The sequence below is a fragment of the Aulonocara sp. 'chitande type north' Nkhata Bay genome, linkage group LG5 (genome assembly GCF_057382095.1).
Source record: "Aulonocara sp. 'chitande type north' Nkhata Bay isolate Kocher_YH1m ecotype deep benthic linkage group LG5, A_spYH_male_GT1.1, whole genome shotgun sequence".
NCBI classification, from domain to species: Eukaryota; Metazoa; Chordata; class Actinopteri; order Cichliformes; family Cichlidae; genus Aulonocara; species Aulonocara sp. 'chitande type north' Nkhata Bay.
Genome location: NC_141348.1, coordinates 25,742,434 through 25,769,796, shown reverse-complemented (window position 1 = coordinate 25,769,796; position 27,363 = coordinate 25,742,434). Strand labels below are relative to the sequence as shown.

At 39.9% G+C, this 27,363-nt stretch overlaps 1 protein-coding gene and 2 pseudogenes across 1 annotated transcript; 1 reads left to right on the top strand and 2 right to left on the bottom strand.

Moving 5' to 3' along the window:
• Window positions 1–305: 305 nt before the first annotated feature.
• On the bottom strand, window positions 306–26,098 carry LOC147330739 (inter-alpha-trypsin inhibitor heavy chain H3-like). Its single transcript, XM_086292504.1, has 21 exons — window positions 25,995–26,098; window positions 24,652–24,812; window positions 24,416–24,520; window positions 24,002–24,164; window positions 23,784–23,894; window positions 22,965–23,093; window positions 22,733–22,849; window positions 22,456–22,624; window positions 22,257–22,367; window positions 21,921–22,102; window positions 21,633–21,812; window positions 21,420–21,541; window positions 9,483–9,715; window positions 7,697–7,753; window positions 7,278–7,334; window positions 6,126–6,197; window positions 5,617–5,724; window positions 5,313–5,481; window positions 4,176–4,324; window positions 1,168–1,252; window positions 306–1,068 (listed from the first exon to the last, which is right to left on the bottom strand). Exons 1-21 carry the CDS (start codon window positions 26,064–26,066, stop codon window positions 954–956), a joined length of 2,667 nt encoding a protein of 888 aa, XP_086148630.1. The 5' UTR covers window positions 26,067–26,098; the 3' UTR covers window positions 306–953.
• On the bottom strand, window positions 17,617–18,804 carry LOC147330741 (uncharacterized; annotated as a pseudogene).
• On the top strand, window positions 18,961–21,380 carry LOC147330740 (uncharacterized; annotated as a pseudogene).
• Window positions 26,099–27,363: the final 1,265 nt, after the last annotated feature.

Genomic DNA, 27,363 nt, shown 5'->3' with positions numbered 1-27,363 from the left:
ATAGGTCAGTGTTAAGTGGCTATAGAAAAACATAATGCAAAGAAATGCTATATATATAATATGTAGCATTTCCTTGCAAATACTCAAGTAATACTGGACGTAAATGAGCGAAAAGGGAGCCAATGTCCAAATGAAAACTTCAAAGAAACAAGGGTGGCTCAAGACTTTTGCACAGCAGCATAACCATTGCATTTGACCTACTTCCTCCTAGTGGTTCATGGGAGGCATGTTTTGAATTTCTTGTACATCAACCTCCCCAGCAGGAGGGGCTTACAGCTGTTGTACAGAAGAGCTCGCAAACAAGGTTAGGGAATAGTTTGGATTCTTTATTCATTCGCTTGATATCCATTCCATAAACTGTTCTGAGGAAGTCATGAAATTATGCAAGAAAAATAACAGCATTATATTTGTCAGAGATCCTTGAATCAAGTCAGCCTCATTACATGTCATTTGCAGTTTGAGGCTAAAGACAAAACAGAAGAGATGTTTTAAAAAGTTTCCTCTCTCAATGTTCTGGTACTTAACCAGGATTCAGAAATATTTGAAATTGTTATTTATAAGCAAACCTTCTACAATCCAACTCTCTTCCAGATCAGCCAGCAAAGCTGATTAACATTTAGCTATAACAATATGATTACTGTAGTTAAAATTTACAAAAATTTACATTTTTCAACGTATTTAAAAAATAAAGGTGTAGAAGTATGCCTATTATTGTCATCTCAACTGCATTTGTGTCATTTTGGACGCTATGTTAATGGCAGATGGTGGTAATCATAAATCCTGATTTATGTATGTTATTTTTAATTGGTAATGCTGTCTGACACTAGATCCACATTCACAGTTATATTTCTACATGTTGGAAACAGATGGAAAGAAAGTTTCCACAATATATGTTTTTGCCTTGTTTTCCTTTTAAATTAAAGATTTTTCAAATAAATCAACATATTTGCCAGTTAAAGCTGTGTAATGACAAACTGGAACAGTGGTCTCTGCAGGGCAGAGTCAGCAGACATGAGCCAACAGTTCATTGAGACAGGAGAAGCAAAGCTGTAGTCAACAACCATCTCCCTACAAAAGAAAGAATAAAGAGATCATTAATCTTTGTAGAAATGGCTGGATTCTAAAGCAAAACAAAAACATAAATACAAAAAAGAAAAGAAAATATACCCAGTAACGTCTGCCTCCTGATTTTTGATCTTTAGTTTTCTGACAGGAGCTTGCTGTACCTCCTCATAAACTGCAGCCTCTACAGCTGAAAAGAGAGAGTGAGACAAGAGCTAAGATTGAAAACCAATGCAGCAAGGACACACACGCGTGCAAAAACACTAGTGATGGGATTTCCAGCTCTTTTTAGAGAACGGGCTCTTTCGGTTTGGCTCACTAAAAAGAGCCGGCTCTTTAGGTTGTTTTGTTGCTTTAATTAATTATTAACAGCAATATAAAACTATGCACAAAAGGAATTAATAATGTAAAAAAAAACAAAAACGGGGTTTTGTTTATATATGTTTATTAGGGGTGCAACGATACACAAAATTCACGGTTCGGTTCGATACTTTGGTGTCACGGTTAGATATTTTTTCAATACAAAAAAAATGTTCATGCCTTTTTAATTTGTCATTTATTAAAATTATAAATATATATTTTAACTCAAAAGTACAGTTTTTAAATTTAACCCTAACCCTTGTGCGTGTTTTTTATTTTGACAGCGAATGCGCACCTGCGGACCACTTATGTGCAGCCCTGGTTATTTAGCTCGTCATATTGCAGCAACAGAAATTCTTTTGTCCATGAAACCATAAAGCTGCACTTTATTTTTGCCTTATAGTCTGATTTGTCATAACTTTTCCGTTTTGTGGTAAGCTTTTCTTTGGCTGTCACTTCTTCACCCTGACCCGTCTTATTTGGCTCAGCAGAACTAAAATATATATCCTGCTGCTTTTACACACGGACTCGCATAACGCTCAGCGATTCTCTGCGCGATCAACCTCTCACATGTTTAAGCTTGCTGCAGGAGATTTCACTTGTCATGTTTGCATAGTAAGCTAACGATTGATAAGACGATGTCAGAGGAATTTGTGCACAAATTATCATCACTCACAGATCAGTGCTGTCGCTCTCTATACACAGTTTGCACGATTGCAAAGTGAAAGCAAAAAACAAGCGCAAATTCAAACGCGATTTCAATATGTCACATATTGACAGTGGCTCACCGATGCCAATGACATAATTACCCAGCTACATTTCCGAAAGAATGCAAAAGCATTCACATATATTTTTCCTTCCTGCGATAGGCCGACGGGCAGGGCAGAGATAGATTTTGGTAGTCCGACTGGAAAAATCGCTAGCCCCGGGACGTCGGGCTAGCGATATTGCGAGCCCTGTATCTGATTGAGGAATCACTCATCTTTGGAAAAGAGAGTTTATTACAGAGAAATGGCTCTTTCCAAAATAAAAGCTATACTATACGCTTCTTCTGGGCTATATTCTCAGCAGCATATTAAACATATCAGGTCCCCATAAGTTGAATCATGTGCTAACGGCTGTCTAAACGACTTGGCTAAAGTTTGTAGCATGCTTGCTTGTTGTTGTTGTCTGCTTCCACTTGTCTTTGCACTAGGATGATGTCGGAGTAAATGTGCAGTCATATTCGTTGTGTTCCCACTAGTGCTTTCAGGTTAATCTCGTTGAAATGACGTTAACGCCACAACACGGCAAATCTCCGTTAACGAGCTACCCCTGATCGCCCCGTGCATGGGGCTAGACGGCCAACACGTTAACGAGCTAACTGCGCTAACACACTAGCTCCCACCCATGTAATTGAGCATTGCGTGGCACATCCAACATACTGTTTTACTTTAGTCCATGACGCGCTTACCTTCAGGGTCATACGTCACATGAAAACCAAAATAATTCCAAACGCCACATCTGAATGAGGGTGGGGGAGGTTCAATTTGCCATGTTGCCAGGAGAGCTTAACTTCTGTCTTGCTAGCTTGCCCTGCGCTCTTCCTTCTGACTATCCTGTCTGTGTTGAGCGCTCAGTGGATCTGCGCTCGGCAGTGCAGCCTAGGCGGAGTAGTCGAACGCAGATTCACTGAGCGCTCAACACAGACAGCATCGTCAGAAGGAAAGTTGATAAAATAAATTACAAATTTTGTATTGTTCGATACATATGCGTACCGAACCGAAAGCACGGTATCGAACGGTTCAATATCAATACGAATATCGTTGCACCCCTAATGTTTATATATAAATATATACTTTGGCCAAAGCACGTACAAACTCCAAAACACATTTCTAGCATTAGCTGAACTTCCAAAACAGAGCTACCCTAGATCACTTAAATTACACAATTGAAAGCATATGTGTATTGTTTGTGTATTTATACACAAGCACCCATATATATTCAAATAATTTAAACAAAAAGGTTCATTTACCTGTTACTACCACACACCAAATCCGGTCGTTGGTACTTCCTGGCTTGTGTAGCCACTAGGTAACAAAAGCTCAACACTGCGCCTAGCATCCTGGAGCACTTCTGTTGTGTTTGTACGTGTTTTGGAGTTTTTACGTGTTTTGGAGTTTGTACGTGTTTCGTCTCTAGGGGCCACTGTAAGTATACTTTTATTTATTCACTCCACACAAAATGTAATAAATAAATCATATAATACAAAAAACAACTATTTACATTTCAACTTTTAACTATTTAAATTTTCAGCTTTTTCCTTTTAAACAAATTTAAAGTGAAACAACACAAAACACTGCAAATCACAACACAATTAAATATACACATGAAAAAAATATGAAAACAAAAAGAAGATGCACATTCTTTGTCATATAGGTCTGCATGAATAAACTTTCTGAATCCTTTATCATCCGCAACTGAAAATAGTTGTGGATGATTACTCTACCTTTCTAATGTGACGTTGTTGTCCCTGGCTCTCTTTCCCTCCCACTCTGTTCCTGTGCTACTGCAGTGTAACTACCGTCTCTCCCCCCTCTCCCCAGTGCAAGCACAGGGCTCGCGTGCAGAGTGAAGCGGGAAAAAAATGCGAGAGAGGGTGAGAGAAAGAAAAAAAAGAAAAGAAACTTGCGTTGTTCACTTCAAAGAGGCGGCTCTAAGAGCCGTTTCGTTCGCAACCTACAGATCACAAACACACACAGCTTTTCACTCACCTAAAAGTCCTTCAGCATTGTTGTCCGAGGGACGCCGTCTTAAAACTGGCCAAAATAATTTTTGGCCATTCTTCTCATGAACTATGATGACCATTCGCATGTCTCCAGTGGCAACGTCTATTTCGTTGTTGCGCACAATCACTGTCACACTGGAAAAACATGGAGTTACTCAACTTTTTTAAAAAAAAGGTAACGGTTCAAGGCACCTGCACAGATCATGCTACTTGGATGAATTTAGCCTGCTCTGATTAAACAGCAGTGTAGTGCATAAAGTACAGAGCCTTTAATGTTAGCATATTTTGTAAAAATGAATTTATGACAGTCAATTCATGACAAACTCTACTTAATGTCTGCCCCTGCCATTTTCATTCTTCAGTCCATGGCTTGAACAAATAATTATTTCCACCCATCCATGCATTTTCTTCCACTTTCTTCCTAGGAACTAGGAGCTGGAGCCTATCCTTGAAAGTTGGGGTACACCCTGGACAGGTCCTCAATCTGACACAGTGCTGGCTTGGTTTCTAATAAGTAAACATAAGTCTATAAGTAAATGTAAATCTATGGACTGCAGCCTACCTCAGCATAAAAAGTAAAAATCTGTATGCACTCGTCTGCCTGTATTCTCGTGCATTTGGGCTTTACTCAAATCCACTCATGTGAGAAACAATCATGTTCCTGCTTTCGCTTTCCTTTTCTGAGCCAGCTAATCTCTGTTCTGTGTGTTTTAAATCTCACAGCCTCTTATCATTTTGCTTTTCGGACTCCTTCATGTGACCCACCTCTTCCAATTGCTTTACCTCATCCACCATTCGCATGTACCCTCCTAACATTGACTCTGATCTGTTACACTATGTCTAATCACCAAATAGCTTATAATTCATACTCTTTACTTCAATGAATTACCAGTGCTTTCAAATGATCTGTCCTTACTGAAATCACATCTCATCTGCTCAATAATCAACACAAAATAAAAAACAAACTTTTTAGGGGTTTCAGCCTCAGAGATGTCAGCTAACATATATAGGTGCTGAGAGAGACAGTCTTCTCATGTAAATCTTGGTAACACAGGTGAATAAGGTCACACATCTGTGCTTAAAGCTGAGAGCACGAGTCTCGACCATGATAATACAACATCACCTTCCAGCTGTAATGCGATCCTGTCCAGTGTAATATGTCACTGTCTGTCCATCTCGTACAGTGACCCAGTTGGTGTCGATCTCAACATGTTGGCTGTCTTTGACGTGTATGAAAATTCTGCTGAAGCCTCCATTTGTAACTGAATCAAGCTCACCATTTACAGACAGTTCTAGAAGAAAAGAGAAATGCTCATCTTATACCACAAACTGGAGTTTTCATATGAAAATAACAATGAGAAAGAAGAGTAACAGTTTTTATTACACTGAAAAGAAATATTAGGATGGAAAAAGCTAACACTACTGACCCCTGCTGGGATAGTGAAGAAGTTTAAGGCGGACAGGTCCACTGACATCAAAGCATAGTGGAACAGTCTGGTTCTCAGCTTTTAGCAAAAACCTGTGGAGTACAGGAACTAGAGATACAGAGGTACACAGTGTTAGAACATTTTTAGTGAAATTAAATATTCACCCCAGGTTTTCTACCCAAAATGTGCTTTATAACCCCTGAGCCAGGAATCCAAAAAATACACAATTGTTCATACATACTATGCAGAGCCTGATTTATATAACATATTATTCTTACAATTTTGTTTGCTTTTCTTTTTGTTTTATGGTTAATGAAGAGATTTGAAAAACAGCCCATGTTTGGAGTTTCCTTCCAGAAAAAAAGTATGTAATTTGCTGCATATCTGAGTACATCATGGGTTGTTTGGAACTTGCAATACAAAAAAAGCAAACAAACAAAAGAAACCAAACCAAAACAATTACTATTATTTTTTTTATCAACCTGAATGACATCAAGGCAATACAATACCATCAGTGGATTCCAGAGTAGTAGTATCACGTGAAAGATGAACAACAGCAGGTTGGACATCAGGGAGAACAACTGTAAATACATTTAATCACATACACTAATATTTTAAGTCTTTATGTTGCATATTGAGTTTATAAACACATCCTGATACTAACCACTGCTTTAAATAAATAAATAAAGACACGTATATATTGAGTCTCACAACTCAGTGTCAGTCTGTAAACATAGTTTGTACATAAATTCTAATTTTTGCACTTCAACTTGTTAGAAATGTTGTTGACAAACATTATCAAAGACAGCTCCTACACTGGTTTTGACCTGTTCAACCTGCTTCACTCAGGGAAACACTACAGATGCAGCGTAAATAGTTTCTTCCAAAAAGCCATAACCACGCTGCACTGACAATACAATACCACCTCCCAATCCAAGGACTACCCTCTACACCCAGACTACACTCTTTACCATCACTACTGTGTAATATTTAATTAATTTAATACTGTTCATATGTATATAGTGCTGCAAAACGGTGCCCCCCTCCCCGTTTCTTTTCCTACATGTCTGCACTGAGAAGGAGATGCTCTGTATCTCATTGTGCATGTGTACAGTGACAATAAAAAGCATTGTATTCTATTCTATTACCCCACAAATGCAAAACCTGATAGTACATATGAATTCATATAAAAGCTTTGAATGCTTCACTAGAAGAACAGATGTTAGGAAACCCAGTAAAATTACGCATTAAAACTGTGCACACAGGTTTTTTGGGTAATTACCAATACTGTTAATCTAAAAATAAACAGTAACATATAAGAAGGAAATATCTGTTTTTATTATATACTTTTGTATGTTTTTGTAAGAGTACATTTGAAAATTCAGGGATAATATTAATGATTATATTTTAGCATTAACAATATGCTTAGGCTGCTGCCCCCGCGACCCGGCCCCGGACAAAGCGGATGAAAATGGATGGATGGATGGCATTAACAATATGATTTTGATTAAATAGCTTGTATATACTGTTGGATTAATTATTCCACCCCCCCCCCCAAAAAAAAAAAATACAAAATTGGTAGTTACCAATACTGTTAATCTAAAGCAGCAGATGCATAAACCTTGCATTGGGTGATCTAATAAATTTGTTAAGCACTTCACCTGCTCCAGGATGTCCACTCTCTCCTCTCTCTCCTCTGGGGGTGTGCTGTTGCATGACTAAAAAGAAACAGTAACATATAAGAAGGAAATATCTGTTTTTATTATATACTTTTGTATGTTTTTGTGAGAGTACATTTGAAAATTCAGGGATAATATTAATGATTATATTTTAGCATTAACAATATGCTTAGGCTGCTGCCCCCGCGACCCGGCCCCGGACAAAGCGGATGAAAATGGATGGATGGATGGCATTAACAATATGATTTTGATTAAATAGCTTGTATATACTGTTGGATTAATTATTCCACCCCCCCAAAAAAAAAAAATACAAAATTGGTAGTTACCAATACTGTTAATCTAAAGCAGCAGATGCATAAACCTTGCATTGGGTGATCTAATAAATTTGTTAAGCACTTCACCTGCTCCAGAATGTCCAATCTTTCCTCTCTCTCCTCTGGGGGTGTGCTGTTGCATGACTAAAAAGAAACAGTAACATATAAGAAGGAAATATCTGTTTTTATTATATACTTTTGTATGTTTTTGTAAGAGTACATTTGAAAATTCAGGGATAATATTAATGATTATATTTTAGCATTGACAATATGATTTTAATTAAACAGCTTGCACATACTGGTGTATTAATTATTCCAATAAACAGATTTGTTTTGGTAGTTACCAATACTGTTAATTTTATGGTAGCAATTACATGAACCTTGCATCAGGTGATGGTCTATTACATTTGTTAAGCACTGTACCTCGACCAGAGAATCCTTTTTCAGGTGAATTCTGTACATTACGTGACTTAAATAAGAATAGACAATCGGACTTCTACCGGATTGCAGAAGTTGGAACAGTTTGTTGCCAGGATGGGACGGGTCCTTCAGTATCTGCGCTGCTCTAGTCCGTCATCTCCTGGTTGCATTTATACCCTAGTGGAGGTCCCTTAAGAGGACTATTAATCATGTGACTCATCACATGAGCCAAAGTGTGAAAAAGGCATGGGTCATTATCACAAGAGGTTTTTGGGTTAAACCACTGTGGGACCTTGCTTCACCTGATGCTAGATGTAAGTGGGGCGTGAGCTGGGAAGGGATCTCAAAGCTGGTTTGTAGGTGGCAGACAGTTGGTGTTGTAAGCAACCCCCTCTGTTCAAAGATGGTCATTTACAGTAGACATAAATAGCTTCTTTTACTCCTCTTTCAGATTATCTGTCTTCGGTTTCCAAAATGTGAACATTGCCATCCTTGACAGAGTGACCTTTGACCTTTAGATCCAGTTGTACAGCCAAGTCTTGTCCCGTCAAGATGGCTCTTCTATGTCATGTGTTTATAGTATGGCTGTTTGGATTCTGTGATGTAGAGGTGTGGCTGGGTCTGAAGTGGACTGGGATGTCATGCTTGGTGAAAATTCTCATTTGGTTCTAGAACTCAATACGTTTCTCAGATGAAAGGTGAAACATCTTCAAGAAACTTAAAGAAGTCCATTAACTTAGATTCCAAGCTCCTTAGACTACCATGACCTGGATGGCTGAGAACCTACCCCATTAGCCTTTTGCAGGTAGTTGTAAAAATTTACCATAGTCTCCGATAGTATTACAGGTACATTATCCCATTAATAAACTGAAAAAAATAAATAAAAACATTCTGAAAGGTCTTCAATTTAGAAGTATCCTTAGAGGTTTTAAGGTTCTAAGCCTGATCAGAAATGGCCCCAGTGGAAGGGTGGCTGTTTTATGAAAGGGAAACAGAGAGGCACACAACCATTCACACTGACATTCACACCTATGGACAGTTTAAGTTTAAAATAATCAGTTAATCCAACCCTGCCAACTGCATGTCCTTGGACTGTGGGAGGAACCTGGAGAGGACTAGGGCTGCCACAAACGATTATTTTGATAATCGACTAGTCACCAATTATTTTTTCGATTAGTCGACTAATCAGATCATACATCCATTGGACATAAAACGTACAGCTTATTGCACCAGCATGCATCTGCTCTTATATAACTATCATTAGCTTACAGCTTTAAATGTTTAAGGTATGTGCTAAATAAAAATAAAGACAAGATGATAGTCAGGGCATGGTAGTTTGATGCATATGTTTTTTTTCCCCCCTTAACTTGACAATGACATTAGTCTGGGGGCTAAAAGTAGAGATTATGAAACATTTCATTTATTTCAGTCTTTTTGTGTTTGTGATACTCACCAGATGAACGGCGACTACTAGGAGCCAAATATTGTCTTGAAGAGGACTTCCCTACAAGGGGCTGCCATCTCTGTGGTGTTTCACCTTCCTTTGGTTTATGAAGCACATCTGTGTTCTCTCCTGGAGGCTTTGTGACCACCATAGATGTGAGAGGAGTCACAAAACTGTACTTCAGTGACAGCTCCAAAGCCTCCTTCTTTACTTTCTCTTTCTCCGGTCCAGATAACTGAAGTCTGTGTCACAATATATTAAATAAATATGATGGTTGACTTACAAGTGGAATATGATTAAATCATTTGTTTTTTAATTGATCAATTGAATTTGAAAATATCCCCAGCTAGTCTTTACTGCTGTCACTGCTGTATGGGACACATCTTTCAGAATCCTGAAAGATAATGCTCATTAAAAACATAGTATATTATTTGATCTATTTTACCTATCTGCTGCAAGATAAACTGGAGAACTGATATCAGAACAGTTGTGGCACCAATGGGTTCAGGGATTGTTTTGAACTCATTGGTGCTGCTTTGGCTTTCATTATAGATCGTTAACATGTGGTTGTTGTTGTTGTTGTTTTTTTTACAAAATTAACACTCAGTTGGCTGAGGGTTTGTTTGTATCCAGTATCGATCTTAGGCTAGACCACCATGCTAACCAAGTCTACCACAGATATGAATGAGAGAGATAAATATAAAGCCATACTGGTTTGGACATTGCCTGGATTAACAAGGTCAATGTCAGGTGTTCAGGAATTAGGGCACCCTGGTGAAAAGTGTTCTACTGGAACAAGACGGTATCGTTCAGTGTGAGGGCAACTGACCAGAAAGATAGGATCATGGCAAAGCTGGAAACCTGAATCCTCCATAGTCGGTTACCAACACTACGTGAAGTACCCTTAGAACATCTACTAGATTGTGCAAGTGCAGTGCTATGGACAATACCTACCGCAACCATTACTAAGACTAACCACCTGACTTACACTACGGCAGCAGTGATCAGTGAGATGCTTGGCTATAAGTTGAACAGCCACAAGGAGAGGTACCCTCCATAGTGAAGGAGATTAGAAGTCAAGATCAAGGTAGCATGGACGGAGGTTAGCCAACTATCGGATCTGCCATAAGGTGCAATGAAGAAGGTGCCTAAGAAGTACAGCAAGCTGTCCATACCTGAGGCCTTGGAGACTGCCAAGCAAAGACTCACAGCCTTGGCCATCTGCTTGAAGACATACACCAGAGACATAGAAGGCAGGAGAATAAACCAGCTGTTCTCGACAGAACCAGCCAAAGGGTACTCTCAGTGGCAGTGCAACAATATGAGAACAGCAACACCAAGGCTGGTGTTACGGTGTTAAGTAAGAGTGGGCCAGCTAACAAGGCAAATGCAGTTACGGTTTTAAGATCTAGGCCTAAACTGTGTTTCTTCTGTCACAAGCCTGTGTGGTTGCTAATTGTGTCAAACTGGCACAAAAATAAGTTGTGGTACTCAAAAAGGTGACAAAGCAAGATAATCAAAAACCAAATCCAACTTGAAGCTCCCTTTTCAAATATCCCGGAAGAGCCCCCACTTGTTATGTTCCCCTGAGTGGTCTAGGCGGTGTGTCCGGATCAGAAAAAGGAGTCAAGGAGGCAAAAGGGTTAAATTAAAGAGTTTTATTAAAATAGCTCAACTAAAAGAGACTGACAAGCCACTATCACCATTTAAGGAAACAAACAAAACTCAAGCATTGGTCAATAAAGTAAAAACATAAGTCAAAAAGAGAGAGCAGCTCACTAGCTGCAAACTGGAAAAACACAGCTCACTAGCTGCAAACTGGAAAAACACAGCTCACTAGCTGCAAACTGGAAAAACACAGCTCACTAGCTGCAAACTGGAAAAACACAGCTCACTGGCTGCAAACACCCAGCTCACTAGCTGTAATCATTCACATGGCACTCTGGCCCAGAGCTCACCTGTACCTGGGCTTAAATCCCTTTAATTACTGATGTGAGTCAGCTGTGTAAAGGAGAAAAGGTGGCACCTCAGGCAGAAGCGATTGAAGGACACGCCCACACAGGCACCTTCAGGAGGAGGCCCTGCTAGGGCCGTAACACTGGAGACTGTGCAATACTGAAATACTGCAATATGGGAGAAGGATGCAACCTATAACAGCAATGCTCACTGTCTAGTTGGCTAGTGGATCTAAGAGCAACCACAGCAACCTCCCTGAACTGGGACCAGTAACAATCACAGTGGCAGATATCCAAGAAAGGGTCTCCAGTATGAAGAGTTGGACAGCACCAGGCCCCGACATGATTACAAGATTACAAGAAGGCCTGTGACTCGATGCCCCACAGCTGGATCCTGGAATGACTAGAACTATACAAGATCAACAGGACCCTAAGAGCTATAAATCATCAGGAACTCAATGGGGATGTGGTGTACAACACTAGAGGCCAACTTCAAGCCCATAGCACAAGTCACCATCAAGTAACATCAAGTGACTTTCCTCACAGTGTTACTGGAGGCCAAAGTAATGCCATCCAGGGTGGGAATCTGGTTAGATACCATATTTCTAAGATTTTCGGGGCAGAATACAATAACCTCAGTTTTATCTGAATTAAGAAGCAGAAAGTTAGTGTCACGGTCCCCGTGTCTCACTGGTTGGCCCACGCTGGCTACAGGTTTTGTTGTTGTTGTTCGTTTTTGTTTTCTTTGTCTCTCCTCCTCCTCTCTGCCTGGGTGGAGCTCGTTACGGGCTCTCGCTCTTGGCCCACGCACCTGTGTGATTGTGTCCACCTGCTGCTGATCTGGCTGATTTCCCCAGCTGCTATTTAAGGCAGTGGCACAGAGCAGCTCACCACTGGAATGTTGAACCTCCTGAGTTCGCGCGCTCGGCATTTTCAAAAGAATCCCCTGTGTGTATTTTGCTGTGGCACTAACGTTAACTTCTGTGTGTAGATATCCCTCTTCTGGACCAAATCACGGGACCTGCCCGGGTGTGGCAGCGTGTGTGGAGTTTTGGAGCGAGTGCGGCTGAAGAGGAGTGCGTGTGTGCGGAGGAGCTGTGGCGGTGACTGTGTGGAAGAGGAAGCGTGTGTGTGGATTTCCCCCCTCCTTCTCTCCCTGGAGCCCTGGACCCCCCCTCCCAACTCACTGTACATATATATAGCACTGAGGTGATCCCTGTTGTAAATAAATCTCCTTTTGTTCTCTGAGAAAGAACTGTCTGCGCGTGAGTCCGTTCAGTAGCCATGACAGTTAGAGGTCATCCAGGTTGTTATGTCTCTAAGACATTCCTGCAGTTTAACCCTTTAAGACCTACCATAGAACCAAGTCCGCCAGAGCTTATATTATATTTTTACATGCTGTGCAGCCATTTTTGGGAGCATTTCAAGTTGCTATACATCAATACAACCATTATAGCCCAGATTTTAATAATATATATTCATTAAGTGCATAGTAATTACATAAATTGCAAAAAAGTGCAATAAACTACAAAAAAATTGAAAATCTTTTTTGCTTTTTTAACATATATTTGTAGTTAGAGAAAATTAAGAGGCTTATCCCTCAAAACTGTAAATACAAAAAAGTTGCACAAAATAGTTTCCCACCACAGGAAATTTATTTTGAGTGTCTTCATAGTTTTATTTTTGAAATACACCAATTTTTATTAGAGATGGACCGATCCGATATTACGTATCGGTATCGGTCCGATACTGACCTAAATTACTGGATCGGATATCGGAGAAAAATAAAAAATGTAATCCGATCCATTAAATATCACGAAAGCACCTCACAAAACTTGCAACACGCCGTAACTCACCTCAGAACGTATGCATCACGTGATAGAGCAGCTGTGGCATGCAGGACCTGTCGGTGGTCTGGATAGCATGTGGAGCTTCGCTAGCAACCTGGCATTTCATCTCCGACAAAGTTATCCCCGAGAGAAGTAAAGCAAGTGTGTAAGTCCATCTCTGAATGTTTGTAAAGCATTCCCACGTTAAGCTTAACAAGCGACTGCCTCTCGCTCTCCGGCTGCTACTTCAATCGTGAAACTGCTTAAATCAGCTGATCGGCTTTTCTGTCGCGAGTCTGTCTCTCGTTTGTTTTTGGTCCACTTTGCGCCAGAAAGAGCAAACCAGCGGCTGAACAACAGCAGCACGTTTAAGCTTGATAAGCTGTTGTTAGAATTTATTTAATATTAATTTCTACACCAGGATCTTTTTCTACGTAGCTGACGGCTGGTAACTGTGCAGGGGCGGATCTAGCAAAGTTTAGCCAGGGGGGCCGATAGGGCATTAACTGGGAAAAGGGGGCACAAAGACATACTTTTCTTTCTTATTCTCATTTAAAATGTCTAGCTTTTAATAAATAATTATCTGACACCCAAAGTTTTAATTTGATGTAAAATGAATAGAAGTCAATTACTGTACATAGTGACTATTAAGTCTAATATATATACCCTAGTAAGCTATAGTACTTTTTACTTTGGGAAGGTACCATCTGTGCAGTCTGCAATTTTGTTGAAGAAAGATGTTGAATCTATTTAATATTTCTTGAAAAATAATTGATTTCTGTGCATTTTTTTTCACACTGCATCAAATTAAGGTTGATTACGTCGATTAAGCATCATGAGGTGGAGCGTGAGGGGTGGTTCCCTATTTTTTATTTATTTAATTTTGTTGTTGCTGGGAGTTGGAACCCTATTAGTTAGGTTGCTTAATATTTACGCTAAGTATTCTTTAAAATACCAGAATAGGGAGGATGGTGTAGGTCTAAGTTTATTAGATTGATCAGTATTGCTGAACTATGAAATATTTTTTTTGTATACAGGTATAACAGAATAGCTTTAGTGTAGTTGTTGTTTTAAACTTGAGTATGAACTTGCAGACTTGCAAAATGCAGCAAGATATTTTAAAAAACAGTTTTGTTGATTAAAAAACACTATATCGGATTCATATCGGTATCGGCAGATATCCAAATTTATGATATCGGTATCGGTATCGGACATAAAAAAGTGGTATCGTGCCATCTCTAATTTTTATACACTGCAGGAAAAACGAAAATAAATATTATACTGCAAATTTGCAAAAAAGCAGCATATGCATCAAAATAAACTATTTCCAGCAGTGCAATATGAGTCCTAAGCATCCCAGAAACGACACAGAAAGTCATAAAGTCAAAGATAACTTTTAAAAAGACCAGTATAGGCCCTGAGGCCCTGATGGAAAAAAAGACGACATTTCCGCGAAAATGACGTCACTTCCGGTTTCGGGCAGGTAATGGCGGAAATGCAAAAGTTCGCGCTGACGTCTATTCCAAAGTAGGAAGTGTTATGAACAGCTGATCGGATCGGCAAAGCGTGTTTCTGGAATATTATGTTTTTGTTCCTGCAAGCGCTTTTTATGCAGTTTTTACAAAGCTATATGTGGAAGGAAACCGTGACCTAGGACAAGCTGATGGCATAAGATGTAAGTACAACTCCTCCGGTTTCATATGCAAAACAAATTATTGCGCTAGCTTACGTGATTGCAGAGCTACCGGGATTTAAAAATAGTTACGTAAAACAGAGCGTGCCCGCTCCGACCGGCTCTAAAGGCTTAACTAATTGGTGTGTGTTATCTGGCTTCATGGATAGATAGAGTTGGGTGTCATCTGCATAGCAGTGAAAATGTATGCTATGCCTTCTAATGATACTGCCTGTATAATGTGAACAGATTTGGTCCTAGCACTGAACCCTGTGGAACACCATAATTAACCTCAACGTGTGAAGAAGACTCTCCATTTACATTAACAAATTGGAGTCTATTAGATAGATATGACACAAACCACTGCAGCGCAGTACCTGTAATCGCTCTAATAGGATGTTATGGTTGACAGTATCCAACGCTGCACTGAGGTCTAGCAGGACAAGCACAGAGATGAGTCTACTGTCAGAGGCCATAAGAAGATCATTTGTAATCTTCACTAAAGCTATTTCTGTGCTGTGATGAGCTCTGAAACCTGACTGAAACTCTTCAAATAAGCCATTCTTCTTCAAATGATCTGTAAGCTGACAACTACTCTTTCAAGAATGTTTGATATGAAGGGAATGTTAGAGATTGGCCTATAATTAGCTAAGACAGCTGGGTCCAGAGATGGCTTTTTAAGTAATGGTTTAACTACTGCCAGCTTGAAGGCCTGTGGTACATAGCCGATTATTAGAGATAGGTTGATCATATTTAAGATTGAAGCATTAGTTAATGGCAGGACTTCTTTGAGGAGTCTTGTAGGAATGGGGTCTAAAAGACACGTTGAAGGTTTGGAGGAAGTAATTACTGGTAACTCAGAAAGATCAATTGGAGAAAAAGAGTCTAAATGAATATCAGTGGTATTCAAAGTAGCTATAGATAATGTTACATCTGTGAGATGATTATGGTTAATTTTTTTTTCTAATGGTTAAAATTTTATTTGTAATGAAGTTCATGAAGTCATTACTAGTTATCGCTAAAGGAATGATTGGCTCAACAGTGCTCTGACTTTTTGTCAGCCTGGCTACAGTGCTGAAGAGAAACCTAGGGTTGTTCTTATTTTCTTCAATCAGTGATGAATAGTAAGATGTTCTGGCTTTGCGGAGGGCTTTCTTATAAAGCAACAAACAATTTCTCCAGCAACAAACAATTTATCCAAATAATGATCTTCTAAATTTGTGAAACGCCATTTTGTCTCCAGCTTACGAGTTATCTACTTTAGGCTACGTGTTTGAGAATTATACCACGGCGTCAAATACTTCTCATTTGAGGCTCTATTTTTCACAGGAGCTACAGTACCCAGTGTCATACATAGTGAGGAGGCAAAATTATTAACAAGATAATCTACATCTGTTGGAGTAGTGTTCAGATAGCTGCTCTGCTCTGTGTTGGTACAGGGCATTGGAGATGATAACACCGGATGGATTATATTATTAAACTTAGTTATAGCACTTTCAGAAAGGCATCTACTGTGATGAAGTCTACTCCGCACTGCTGTGTAAACAATTATTGTAAATTTAAACGTAATCAGGAAATGATCAGACAAGAGAGGGTTTTCAGGAAACACTGTAAAATGTTCAGTTTCTATCCCATATGTTAACACAAGATCTAGAGTGTGGTTAAAGTGGTGGGTGGGTTCTTCTACATTTTGAGAGAAGCCAACTGAGTCTGATAACAGATTAAATGCTGTGTTGAGGCAGTCATTTTTAGCATCTACATGGATGTTAAAATCACCCACAATAATTATTTTATCTGAGCTGAGCACTAAATCAGATAAAAAGTCTGAGAAATAAGACAGAAACTCTGTGTAAAGCCCAGGTGGACGATAGATGATCACAAATAAGACTGGTTTTTGAGTTTTACAGCTAGGGTAGATAAGGCTATGCATCAAGCTTTCAAATTAATTAAAAGTCAGTCTGGGTCTTTGGTTGATTGATAGGCTGGTGTGAAAAATTGCTGCCACACCGCCCCCTCGGCCTGGTCTTCGAGGTTTCTGATAGTTAGAATGATTCGGGGGTGTTGATTCATTTAATCTAACACAATCATCCTGCTGTAACGAGGTTTCTGTCATGGTTGGCTGTGTGGCAGGCAAGCAGAAGTGGTGGACCCAAAATTGCAGGACTCTTGGAGATGGGAATAAACTGAAAACGCAGCTTTATTGCTGGAGGAATGATTCACGAAATAAAACTTACAAAAACAAAACTCTAAACCGAGGTGCTGGAGGACAGGACATTACAAACACACAGCAAGTTGAGGGTATGACGCGACACTGACACAGAGAAACACAGGGCTTAAATACACAGATGGCAGTAATCAAGGGATGAGAGACAGGAGGGAAACACACCGGTGAGAAATCACAGCTGACGAGACAGGGGAAACGTAAAATGAGCACACTCACATACAACACAGACCTTCACAATGAAACAGGAATCTCAGACACATGGAACCAGACAAGACATTGAACTAAACAGACAGATTCTCAAACAGACGGGGTGACACCATAGACAGACAGATACAGACGCAGACCGAATATAACACGTAGAACTCAAACAATAATAATCATGATAATAAATTGGAAAATGATAATAATAAACTTAAAGCGCTGGGTTACCGACCCAGGACTATGACAGTTTCTGTAAGGCAGAGTAAATCGATTTGCTGATCACTTATTAACTCATGTACTAACAGAGACTTGGAAGAGAGAGACCTAATGTTTAATAATACACATTTCACTGTTTTAGTCTTTGGTTCAGATGTGGATCCTGTATTGTTCTTTATTTGTGATTTTTTTATGTTTAAGTTATTTTTTGCTGGTTTTTAGTTTGTTTTTGTCTGTTTGGGAGCTGACACAGTCTATACGGAGATGGGGGTTTTGGGGGAATAACAGGAGGAGAGAAGCTGCAGAGAGAAGTGTAAGACTGCAACTCTGCCTCTGGGTAGTCACATTTTGGGGGGTTTAATAAATTTGGTCAAATTTCTAGAAATGAGAGCTGCTCCATCCAAAGTGGGATGGATGCCACTATCTATGAAGCCTACATCATTTTTTCGACACCACTCCGACAGACAGCAATTTAAGGAGAACATGTGGCTAAATATGTCACTCCTAGGTCTGATTGGGAAGGGGACCAGAGAAAACTACAGAGACATTGTTTTGGCAAAGTTATACACGGATTCAATGATTTTAGTGACCTTCGATTGATGTAACCGGGTGTCATAACTGCCGACATGAATTATAATTTTACTGAATTTACATTTACCCTTAGCCAGCAGTTTTAAATTTCCCTCAGTGTCGCCTGCTTTGGCCCCTGGAAGACAACTGACTATGATTGCTAGTGTCAGCTTCACATGTCTCAGAACAGAATCGCCAATTACCACAGTTTGATCCCCGGCAGGTGTGTCGCGGAGTGCGGAAAAACGGTTAGACACATGAACAGGTTGGTGATGTACCTGGGGCTTTTGTTTCCTCCTCACCGTCACCTAGCCGTCCCATTCCCCTGTTGCTCGGGGCCTGCCGGAGGACAGCTAGCGGGGCCTGCGCTACCTTCAGCTGCACCGGCTACAGGGGCCTGGCTACCTATGGGTGTATCAAGAGTGCGAAGCCAAGTCTCCAATTCAGTAATCCTAGCCTCCAGAGCTGCAAATAGGCTACATTTATTACAGGTATCATTACTGATAAAGGAGGGTGAGGAGTAACTAAACATCTGACACAATGAGCAGGAAAGTGCAGGAGGGACAGGTGAAGAGGCCATGCTGCTAGCGAGTCAGCTATAAGCTAAGCTAAGCTAGCGAAACAGCAAAGACACAGTGAGTGAATACTTTGGCAATAAATTAGGGAGGTTATAAATTAGGTAATCTAAAAGTTTTAATTAAATTGCTATCCAGATAAGCTACTCAAACACACCACGGTGTGTTGGAACAGCAACAGGAAGTGATACTCTACCGCAGAGAGAGTGAACACCAAGTGACAGCGCCATTGCTACATCAGGAAGATGGCCCCAACTGACCGCATGCTCAGTGAATACATCAGGCAGCAGAAACCCAAGAAAGAGGAAGAAGAGCACGAACCATCATGGAAGGATAGGATCCTGCACAGTATGTACCACTGGCAGATAGAGGAGGTGGCTGACAACCAGAAATCCTATCAGTGGCTGGACAAAGCTGGACTGAAAGACAGCACAGAGGCACTAATCATGGCAGCACAGGAACAAGCTCTGACCACAGGATCCATAGAGGCTGGGGTCTATCACACCAGGAAAGACCCTAGGTACAGGCTGTGTAAAGATGCCCCTGAGACAATCTAGCACATAACAGCAGGGTGCAAGATACTAGCAGGCAGGGCATACATGTAACGCCATAACCAAGTGGCCGGCATAGTATACAGAAATATCTGTGCAGAATATGGCCTAGAGGTCCCGAGGTCAAAATGGGAGACGCCCCCCAAGTGTTGGAGAATGACCGAGCTAAGATCCTGTGGGACTTCCAGATACAGACGGACAAAATGGTGGTGGCTAACCAAACGGACATAGTGGTGGTAGACATAGTAGTGGTTCTTCAAACAGAAGAAGATGGCGGTAGTGATAGATGTAGCAGTTCCGATTGACAGCAACATCAGGACGAATAAACATGAGACGCTTGAAAAATACCAAGGTCTCAGAGAGGAGCTCAAGAAGATGTGGAGGGTGAAGGTAACAGTATTCCCAGTGGTAATCGGAGCACTAGGTGCGGTGACTCCCAAGCAAGGCGAGTGGCTCCATCAGATCCCAGGAACAACATCGGAGGTCTCTGTCCAGAAGAGTGTAGTCCTAGGAGCAGGTAAGATACTTCGCAGGACCCTCAAGCTCCCTCTGGTAGAGGACCCGAGCTTGAAGGATAGACTGCCCGCAGGTGATATGTATATATGTACACTCAACAAAAATATAAACGCAACACCTTTGTTACTGCTCCCATTCCCCATGGGATGGACGTAGAGACCTAAAATTCATTCCAGATACACAATATAACCATCCCTCCCAAACAGTGGTCACAAATCAGTCCAAATGTGTGGTAGTGGGCACATCTGCTATATTGAGATAATCCATCCCACCTCACAGGTGTGCCACATCAGGATGCTGATCTGACATCATGAGTAGTGCACAGGTGTACCTCAGACTGCCCACAACAAAAGGCCACCCTGGAATGTGCAGTTTTTTGCGCTATTGGGGGTCTGGGGACCCAGAACCGGTCAGTATCTGGTGTGACCACCATTTGCCTCATGCAGTGCAACACATCGTCGCATGGAGTCTATCAGATTGTCAATTGTGGCCTGTGGAATGTTGGTCCACTCCACTTCAATGGCTGTGCGAGGTTGTTGGATATTCGTGGGAACTGGTACACGCTGTCGTATACGCCGGTCAAGCACATCCCGAACATGCTCAATGGGTGACATGTCCGGTGAGTATGCTGGCCATGCAAGAACTGGGACATTCTCAGCTGCCATCTGCCCTGAACAATGTGAACCATGATTCATCCGTGAAGCGCACACCTCTCCAACGTGCCAGACGCCATCGAATGTGAGCATTTGCCCACACAAGTCTGTTATGGCGACGAGCTGGAGTCAGGTCAAGACCCCGATGAGGACGACGGGCATGCAGTTGAGCGTCCCTGAGACGGTTTCTGACAGTTTGTGCAGAAATTGTTTGGTTGTGCAAACCAATTGTTCCAGCAGCTGTCTGGGTGGCTGGTCTCAGACGATCCTGGAGGTGAACCTGCTGGATGTGGAGGTCCTGGGCTGGTGTGGTTACACGAGGTCTGCGGTTGTGAGGCCGGTTGGATGTGCTGCCATATTCTCTGAAACGCCTGTGGAGACGGCTTATGGTTGAGAAATGAACATTCAATGCACGGGCGACAGATCTGGTTGACATTCCTGCTGTCAGCATGCCAATTGCACGCTCCCTCATTGCTTGTGGCATCTGTGGCATTTTGCTGTGAGACAAAACTGCACATTCCAGGGTGGCCTTTTGTTGTGGGCAGTCTGAGGTACACCTGTGCACTACTCATGATGTCAGATCAGCATCCTGATGTGGCACACCTGTGAGGTGGGATGGATTATCTCAATATAGCAGATGTGCCCACTACCACACATTTGGACTGATTTGTGACCACTGTTTGGGAGGGATGGTTATATTGTGTATCTGGAATGAATTTTAGGTCTCTACGTCCATCCCATGGGGAATGGGAGCAGTAACAAAGGTGTTGCGTTTATATTTTTGTTGAGTGTATATATGTATATTTTTTTAACATTTAAAGATGTTATTTCAAGCTCAGTGAAATTCTTCACTTTTTTTTAAATGTGTTCAATTTGCTGTGCCTTCAACAATTAATAAATTAAATTTATGCTGCCATATTTTCGAAAGTTAAAGTTTTGAAATGATCACATGAGGAAAGGTAACATATACAGTATTATACTCACTCTTTGTCTAGAAGCTGTTTAACTGTGAGGTATGCCCAAACCCTCTGGATATGGTCATCAGACACTGATCCAGTCGATTCCACACTTTCATTTGGATTAGAGAATGTTATTCTTCTATTACTCTGTAACAATTTAAATGCAATGTAATGTCAGTTGACATAGAAAATGGATTAAGAAGAGTACTCCTGATGACTCCTGTGGATTTATCCTTACCGAAATGGCCATAACTTGAGGGGTGAAGGTTTCAATGTTATTATCTGTGATCTGTCCGGCCACCACAATCTCAGAACCATTATAATACTGACTGAAGTTAGTCTGGGTTAGATTGGTCCCACCAACATAGATCATTGTCACATCTGTCAGTAGAGGTGTGGCCACCTCTTCATAGAAACCCTGTTGACATACAGTGTGGAAGTGATACAAATCATGCTTTTTTTCTTCTTCTTTCTATTCTCGGAGGTTTCAACTCACATAAAAGAAGAGTATCTATAATTTAAATACCTTCAGCTGTAAATCAGCATCAGAGTCTTCATATATCCGCCGTGCCACACCGTTATTTTGCAGCGACATTTTCTCAAGGAAATTAAAATTAACATCAAAACCAAAACCAAGACAGTACAGTGGGAATTTGCCTGCAATAGCCTGTCTTACATTTGACTGGATTTTCTCCAGATTTGTCACCCCTGAAAAGAGACAAGACATACCCAGTTCAGCTCAGAAACAATGTAGTCTCATAATTCATAATAAATCAGGACAGTTATTCACAATAAGGTCACAAACACCTCAATTTCATGAAATATTTGTGTACATTTGTTTACAGATGTGCTTTATTATAACCTGAGGTTGGGTCTCCATCTGTGAGAAGTATAAGGATAGATGCTGAACCTTCTCTGTTATGTGCATTCAGCATACGTGCTCCTTGCACCACTGCTTTATTTATGTCTGTGGCTGAAATGCAACAACAACAAAGTCTCAGTACACCATTCATTGGCCAAATGTTTATATTTCAAAATATGTATTCAGTACAAAATCTCACATCCTCTGTGTTGAATATTGCGTGCAAAGTTTTTGGCACTTTCCAGGTTTTTGCTGTTGGCCTGAACGAGTTCTCGCTTCCAGTAAGAAATTATGCCATCAAAAGTGATCAGACCAAAGTGATCATCTTCTGCCAGATCATTCAGAATGTGGATTAATGCGGTCCTAGTCTGGTTAAGAAAACATTATTTACACACATATTTGTTAGTTAAAATTTAAAAAAAAGAAAAAAAGTATAAATAAAATAATATCAGAAACTGACCCTTCAAATACTTTACCTGCTCAATTTTTCTGCCCCCCATTGAGCCACTTTGATCAATAACAAAGACGACATTTTTTGGTATCCGAGGAAGATCAGATGGAGCAAAATGATGAACAAAGTATCCGTCAGATTTCTAAGGTGGAGTTGTTTAAAAAAAAACAAAAAACAACTTGATTGGTTATAGGATTATTCAAGAGGCTTTTGGGTCAAAGTCATACAGTTTTTGTTGCTAAAAGACCAGGGTTTACCTTGATGTGTCCCAGTCCATTATCCCTGTTAACGTCATAAACAATAACCAAATCTCCATTCATACCCTGATCTCCACAGCTGTCACACATTTTCTGTTGGTCGACTGTTGGATAGAAATACACCCACGCCTGGAAACAGAGTGAATCACAGTGTTTAGAAACTTGGAAGAGAGAGATGTCAGTGATTTTATTTTCTGTTTTCCGTTTTGGTCTGATATTTTGTTTGGTCAAATTTTTAAATGAAACATTGTCAGAATTAGTAATTTATCACAAATTAACACATTACTTTACATACAAAGAGTGTTGGAGAAGCCCAACCTTTAGAAGAAAATGAAATGAGATGTGTTCAAGGACCAAAACCTTAAACCAGAGGTCACTAACAGGCGGACCATGGTCCAGATGAAAACACACTGGCCAATTGAATGTGAGTTAATACCACTCCGCCAATCAACTCTGTGTATAATAGGTGGTAAACACTGGACTGTGGGGTACCAACACATCTTGGGCAATTACAAGCTGCCTGAAGCAGTTTGTAAGAACTGACCTTTCCAATTTCTGGATACAAATGGTTCCTAAGACAACTTTTTCAGGTTTAAGGAACGTAGTCTTATGTATATTGACCATGTTTGGCTCCACACACAAAGCAAGGTAGTTTTGTCCAAAGTGAACATAATCAAGCTAATCATCAATGAGCACCTCCACATGTGTATGAGAATTTTCAGCAATCATATGTTCAGTTCTATGTTGTGTGACCAAAATTATTTCAAACTGTCTGTTGTAAGAAAACTCAAGTTTTTTAGAACTAAAAAAATTCTGTACCTGTTTATCTGCATGTGTTTTAGTAATGGCATTAGCGAGGTCTTTGGTGCTCAGGCCTCCTTTCACATTGATGAAACTGATGCCGGCTTCCTCGTGAATGTACACATCCACCTGGTATTAAGTAAAATAAAACAAATCAAAAGATCTCATCATGTGTGCTGTTTTTTCAGCATTGTTTTCCAAAATAATTAATGAACAGATAGCAATAAGACAGTCACCTTGAAGTCTCTGACAGGCTGCATGGGTCGAGCATGAATTTGCAGCTCGTACTTGCCATGTGTGCGTTTCATCAGTTCCTCATATGTGAGTTCAAAAGTGACCTTTTTGTGAGCAGCCACATTTACAGAGGTCTTAAATTCCTCCAGAGTCCTTCCTACAGAACTAAAGCAGAAACAATAACCATTTCACTTATTTGTAATTATGGCTGTAGTTTGAACCTGAGCAGGGAATAAGGTTAACTCTAATTATATTTTCCTATTTGCATTCGCATTAACATCACTTTAGAGAAATGAAGAAAGAAGAGAAAACACAAGAACAGACCAAACTAGTTTTGAATGACAGAAATATTTTCTTTTTCTTTATCCAAAAGAACACTCAGTGTATTTGTACAATACTTATCATTTAGTTAATACCTGACAAGTCCAGCACTTTCACCACGAGACACAGCTTCAGTGTACTGCTGCTGAGCTTGCTCCTTAGCTTTCACAACACCATCATAAACCTGGCCATCGATAAACCTGAAGAGGACCAAGAAAAGCCCTTGTGTAAATGCACACACTACTGAGTATCCTGTCATTTGTTTTTTATTGTAGAATTCTTTATTTGCAAAAGTCTCTGGATGGTTACACATTATTTTAAATTCACACACATTTGAAATTTACTGATGAAGGCATTCTTGGGAATCTGAACATGAAATTCAATTTCCTTTGACTCGTTCATACGATTGGCCACACAGCTTGTGATGACAGTGGTGGCATAACGACTGGTCACTGTGGAGTTGATGTGGAAGCTGTAGACATCCCAGTCATCCTGAGCAAAAAAAAAAAACAAACAAAAAAAACCTGACAGGCTTAACAATTCTCATTGACTGACCAGTGTTTGAGCACCCGCTCCTTCAAACATCTCTGCATGTCATTGGCTGATTTCACTGGTTCATTGCCAGGTGTTTTGAGTTTTTTGTACTTTGAGGTTTTCTTTTTTGAATTATCTGTTTAATCCCTGGTATGTTTAATGTTTACATTCACTTTTTACATTCTTTTTGTTTGTGTCTCCTATATGATATACTTAACTGACATTTTTTATTGTAACAACCAATGATTTATACAGGAAAATAATGACTATTAACAAGGTTGCCCAAACTTTTGCATCCCACTGTATGTATGTATGTATGTATGTATGTATGCATATACATATATGTGTATATATATATATTTATGCATTTATTTATTTATTTTCAGCTTCCTTTTTCACTTTATGCTTTAGTTTTGTATTTTTGCAATAGCCTAAAACAGCTCACGTTTAGTTCCCCCCTGGCCTAGGCAATTCCCTGGAATTGCCATGACCCCCCTGTCTTGGCCCGTGGCTGGGCAAAGATGAAAACTGTTTTTGGACCCCATTGTTTTCCTTTTGTTCCATTCATCTTGTTAGTCTCTGTATGTCTGCATTTTTTCTCACACTCCTCGCACTCAGGGCATGACAGTTTTTCACATGAGAAGGGGGGTTGATCTCCTAGACTGACCGTGTAAACAGAATTTTTTCAAAGTCCAACTAACATTACATGTTTTTTAAAAAAATGGACGAGAATAATTAACTTAATGGAACAGATCCAATTTTGCCTTAATCTAACACTAAACAAAACAATTATAACCCCAATCTGTATGTTAGTTTCATTTCTAATTTGAAGTGTGACTGCTAGTATTAATATGTAAACTCTTCACAACATTTCTAATACAAGACCACACACATGCATTCACATGTGACGCATATGAAAAGCATTAAATAACACAGACGACAGAGAATCAAGGGAATCTTCAAGAGCTCAGTGTTCAGTTAACAAAAAGATGTTAAGACACAGAGACAAAATGAGAGTCATCTCAGATATCTTTGAGAGATCTGTTAAACTGAAACATCAGTGGCATTGGTAAGATGAAGACAGAAAGATTCTGTTCTCTTGAAGTGATGCTGTATCCCTTTTATGTATTATAACCTTACCTTGTTTGGCAGTGTAGAGGCCAAAGCCAGCAGCAGCCCAAAGAGAGCGATTTGCACCACAGTTCTCTCCATGATGCCTCCCACAAGAGTGCAAACACCACAGCTGGAACTGTCTTATGTACAGTGGCCCCTAGAGACAAAGCACGTACAAACTCCAAAACACATGCAAACTCCAAAACACTTGCAAACTCCAAAACACTTGCAAAATCCAAAACACTTGCAAACTCCAAAACACTTGCAAACTCCAAAACACATGCAAACTCCAAAACACTTGCAAAATCCAAAACACATGCAAACCCCAAAACACATGCAAATTACAAAACACAACGGAAGTGCTCCAGGACGCTAGGGGCAGTGTTGAGCTCGATTTGCAAAATAAACAGCAAGTTTGTTGCAAACACATGGGCTGTATGGGACGGTCTAGTCTCCGTTGCGCTTCCCAGGTTGCCTAGCAACCATGATACTACCCGCTGGAAACGTGTCATACAACTTTGTTTGACAGAAATGAAGAACATATTTTGTTCATTTGTTTGTTTGTTTCTACAAGAGCTTTGTGTGATTTGATAAGTATCTGAGGCTGAGACCACAGGACTGTAAAACATGATTTTTGAGCTTCATTTCTGTACTGAACAGTCATTTAAGATTAGTTAGTAAATAACAATTAGCTAATGTTGTTCATGAGACTAAAGTCATATCACTTTGGTAATGTAAATATAATATGGCCAATATTATAGTTATTATATTAATCATTATTAGCTATTACAGCAGTGAACATGAACTCTGTGTCAAATACTGAGCCTCAGTACAGATTCAAGTTGCAGTTATTTATATGTCTTATCACCTTAAATCTTCACTCAAAGACAAGTATCTTTGACAGTGCATATATAGGTGTATCATATATATGAGACAAATGTTGTTCCTTCAGTGTGTTGGCATTACTAAATTTGGCTCATTGCTTACATATATTTATAAAAAGAAAATGTACGAGCTGTGATAACTGTTTCTGATAAAATGAAGAGTAGACTGATATATTGAATATTCCTTCATTGGGTGAGAAAATCAGACCATGTCATAACTGCTTTAAGTCATACAGAATAGATATCAGAGCCTTAAACAGGCTGACTTCTGCTAAATGGGTCAAACTGGGCAGAAAGTATACAAACACATAACATCCTTATAGAATATGATGTAACACTATAGATCAGCTTACCTCAGAATATATAAAGCATATAAACAATTACAGCAATATGATGCAACAAACACAGAAGTGCTACTAATCCAAAATACTCAAAGCTTCATAGAACTGAAACAAACATTTATTTTTAGCTCCATTCTGCTGCTGATACATACTTTAGGTTTCTGAATATTA